Source organism: Condylura cristata, unplaced genomic scaffold (assembly GCF_000260355.1).
Source record: "Condylura cristata isolate star-nosed mole 26May11 unplaced genomic scaffold, ConCri1.0 scaffold00006, whole genome shotgun sequence".
Taxonomy (NCBI): Eukaryota; Metazoa; Chordata; class Mammalia; order Eulipotyphla; family Talpidae; genus Condylura; species Condylura cristata.
Window position 1 is genome coordinate 233200 of NW_004567107.1, and position 3020 is coordinate 236219.

Below are 3020 nucleotides of genomic sequence, written 5' to 3' on the forward strand. Positions count from 1 at the left end.
TCACGCCCGTCCCCCCACCCAGGCCTGAAGCCCTACAAGAACTTCGAGATCGTGGGCCGCTTCCCAGTCCAGGAGGTGGATGGCCAGGGGCCGCCTGCGGCGAAGGCACCCAGGCAGGACCCGCTGCCTGCCGGCTTCATGCCCTACCCTCCCTACCCCCCGTGCCCACCCGGCAGGAAGGGGGACCTGGGGCACCCGGGCCTGCGGCTGGCATACGGGGAGGAGGGCTGGAAGGGCCCCACACCCGTCCACACGACCCCCGGGCCGTACCAGGTGACTGGGAGCCCCGGCGGGTGGGGCCAGCCTGGCCCACTGGGGGCCAGGGCGGGGACCAGCCTCCTCCCCACCCCAGCTGTTCCACTGCAGGAGGGACGAGTACCCGCCCCCAGCCCGCCAGCTTGGGACACTGGACGTGGGCCGGTTCCACAGGCTGCCCCAGCTGGACCACCCCAACCTGATCCAGCGCAAAGCCATCTCAGGTGGCCGCGCTGGGCCTGGGCGGGGCTCCCCGAGCGCATGGCCCCAGCAGGTTCAGGGGTGGCTGCAAGGGAGGGCGACTGCCTGGGGCCCCCTCCCCGCCGGGCGTCCCTGCGCACGGCCTGGCCGCAGGTGGGGGGCGCGGGGGCCTGCTGCGGCGGGCAGGACAGGCGCTGGACCTGGCCGCCTCCGCCCCAGGCTACGCTGGCTTCGTTCCCCGCTTTGCGTGGGTGATGGGGGTGAGCTACCGCGACGGGGTCACACAGGCCATGGACGAGTTCGACAAGGACCAGGTAGGACACCAGCCCCGGGGCCCCAGGGACGGGAGGGCAGCGGGCAGGGCCACGTCCTGCGGCCGGGCTCCAGGCTGAGGCGCTGGGGACAAGGGCAGCGCTCCTGCTCACCGGTCCCCCCACGCCCAGTTCCTCTTCAGAAACCCCGTCTGCGCCCTGGGGGAGCGGCTGCCCAAGACCCACTGGCCCAACACAGCCATCTACAGCAGCCGGGGCCTGATCCCCTTCTACATGGGGCTGGTGCCGTGTGAGTACGAGGGGCCTCGCCCGCCCCCGCGCCCGCGCCACGCAGCCCGCAGCGGCCCGCAGGGTGGGCGGTGGGCAGCCGGCGGCGGCTTCTGAGCAGCTCGCGCCCTCGCAGCCGCACAGAGCAACTACGGGCTGACCTTCGGCAGCAGCACGCGCAGGGCCTACCAGAAAGAACGGGAGAGGCGGCAGCGAGACGCTACGGACACGCTTTAATGGCGTCTGCGCAGCCGGCGCCGCCGGGATGAGAACGAGACAGCGCGCACGGACAGGCTGTGGGTGCTCGAATAAAGAGTCCGCAGGCTGCCGCGCCCCGGCCGCGGGCAGCTCTAGGCCACCTCCTCCTCCGCCTCCTCCTCGAACTCGCCCTCCTCCTCGGCCGTGGCGTCCTGGTACTGCTGGTACTCGGACACCAGGTCGTTCATGTTGCTCTCGGCCTCGGTGAACTCCATCTCGTCCATGCCCTCGCCCGTGTACCAGTGCAGGAAGGCCTTGCGCCGGAACATGGCCGTGAACTGCTCCGAGATGCGCTTGAACAGCTCCTGGATGGCCGTGCTGTTGCCGATGAAGGTGGCCGACATCTTGAGGCCGCGCGGCGGGATGTCGCACACGGCCGTCTTGACGTTGTTGGGGATCCACTCCACGAAGTAGCTGCTGTTCTTGTTCTGCACGTTGAGCATCTGCTCGTCCACCTCCTTCATGGACATGCGGCCCCGGAACACGGCGGCCACCGTCAGGTAGCGGCCGTGGCGCGGGTCGCAGGCGGCCATCATGTTCTTGGCGTCGAACATCTGCTGCGTGAGCTCGGGCACCGTCAGGGCGCGGTACTGCTGGCTGCCCCGGCTGGTGAGCGGCGCGAAGCCCGGCATGAAGAAGTGCAGGCGCGGGAAGGGCACCATGTTCACGGCCAGCTTGCGCAGGTCGGCGTTGAGCTGGCCCGGGAAGCGCAGGCAGGTGGTGACCCCGCTCATGGTGGCCGACACCAGGTGGTTGAGGTCCCCGTAGGTGGGCGTGGTGAGTTTCAGGGTGCGGAAGCAGATGTCGTAGAGCGCCTCGTTGTCGATGCAGTAGGTCTCGTCCGTGTTCTCCACCAGCTGGTGCACAGACAGGGTGGCGTTGTAGGGCTCCACCACCGTGTCCGACACCTTGGGCGAGGGCACCACGCTGAAGGTGTTCATGATGCGGTCGGGGTACTCCTCGCGGATCTTGCTGATGAGCAGCGTGCCCATGCCGGAGCCCGTGCCGCCGCCCAGCGAGTGCGTCAGCTGGAAGCCCTGCAGGCAGTCGCAGCTCTCGGCCTCCTTCCTCACGACGTCCAGCACGGAGTCCACCAGCTCGGCGCCCTCCGTGTAGTGCCCCTTAGCCCAGTTGTTCCCAGCTCCGCTCTGGCCTGCAGGAGAGCAGCCCTCACTCAGGCAGGGGTGTGGTCACCCTCAAAGGCCAAGCCACAGGTGCCGCCCAACACTGACCCACGGGGAGGAGCCTGAGGCCCAAGCTGGAGGCAGCAGCCAACTTGTCGAAAACTTGGGCTTGCGGGCAGGCAAGCCCCCTCCCCTCGCCTGGCCAATTGCCAAGGGCAGGTGACCCCACCGCCAGGGTGGTGCCGGCCTCCAGGGAGACTGGCTCTGCGGGGCCCCGGCAGGCGGACAGCTGAGCCTCCTCCCCAGAGCCTCTTTGGAGAAGAGATTGAGTGACCGAAGGGGGGCGGGGGAGCGCGCCGGAGCCGAGCCCAGCTTCTGCCGGAGACGGGGCCCGGAAGCCAGCTCTGCCCTTCTGAGGACGCTGACCTTGGGGCGGCCTCCGCCCTTCGAGCTTCCCCGGCTGCCTGGCGGCCCAGCCCCAGGCGCAGCTCACCGAAGACGAAGTTGTCGGGCCTGAAGATCTGCCCGAAAGGCCCGGAGCGCACGGAGTCCATGGTGCCGGGTTCCAGGTCCACGAGGACGGCGCGGGGCACATACTTGCCACCTGCAGGGGCCGCAGGGCGTTAGCTGCAGCGGGGCGGGC

At 69.7% G+C, this 3020-nt stretch overlaps 2 protein-coding genes across 2 annotated transcripts in view; one reads left to right on the forward strand and one right to left on the reverse strand.

The window, feature by feature from the left end:
- FAM166A (family with sequence similarity 166, member A) overlaps positions 1–1232 on the forward strand; it is a 5748-nt gene extending 4516 nt beyond the window's left edge. Inside the window, exons 2-6 of the mRNA XM_012721152.1 lie at positions 23–273; positions 353–479; positions 676–770; positions 900–1017; positions 1132–1232. Of these exons, the coding sequence (XP_012576606.1) occupies positions 23–273; positions 353–479; positions 676–770; positions 900–1017; positions 1132–1232 (692 nt within the window). The remainder of the gene's footprint in view (positions 1–22; positions 274–352; positions 480–675; positions 771–899; positions 1018–1131) is intronic.
- The window catches only part of TUBB4B (tubulin, beta 4B class IVb), a 2447-nt gene continuing 636 nt past the window's right edge, over positions 1210–3020 (reverse strand). The window contains exons 2-3 of the mRNA XM_004677231.2: positions 2871–3002; positions 1210–2406 (exon numbers count right to left, since the gene is read on the reverse strand). Of these exons, the coding sequence (XP_004677288.2) occupies positions 1346–2406; positions 2871–3002 (1193 nt within the window). The 3' untranslated portion in view covers positions 1210–1345. The remainder of the gene's footprint in view (positions 2407–2870; positions 3003–3020) is intronic.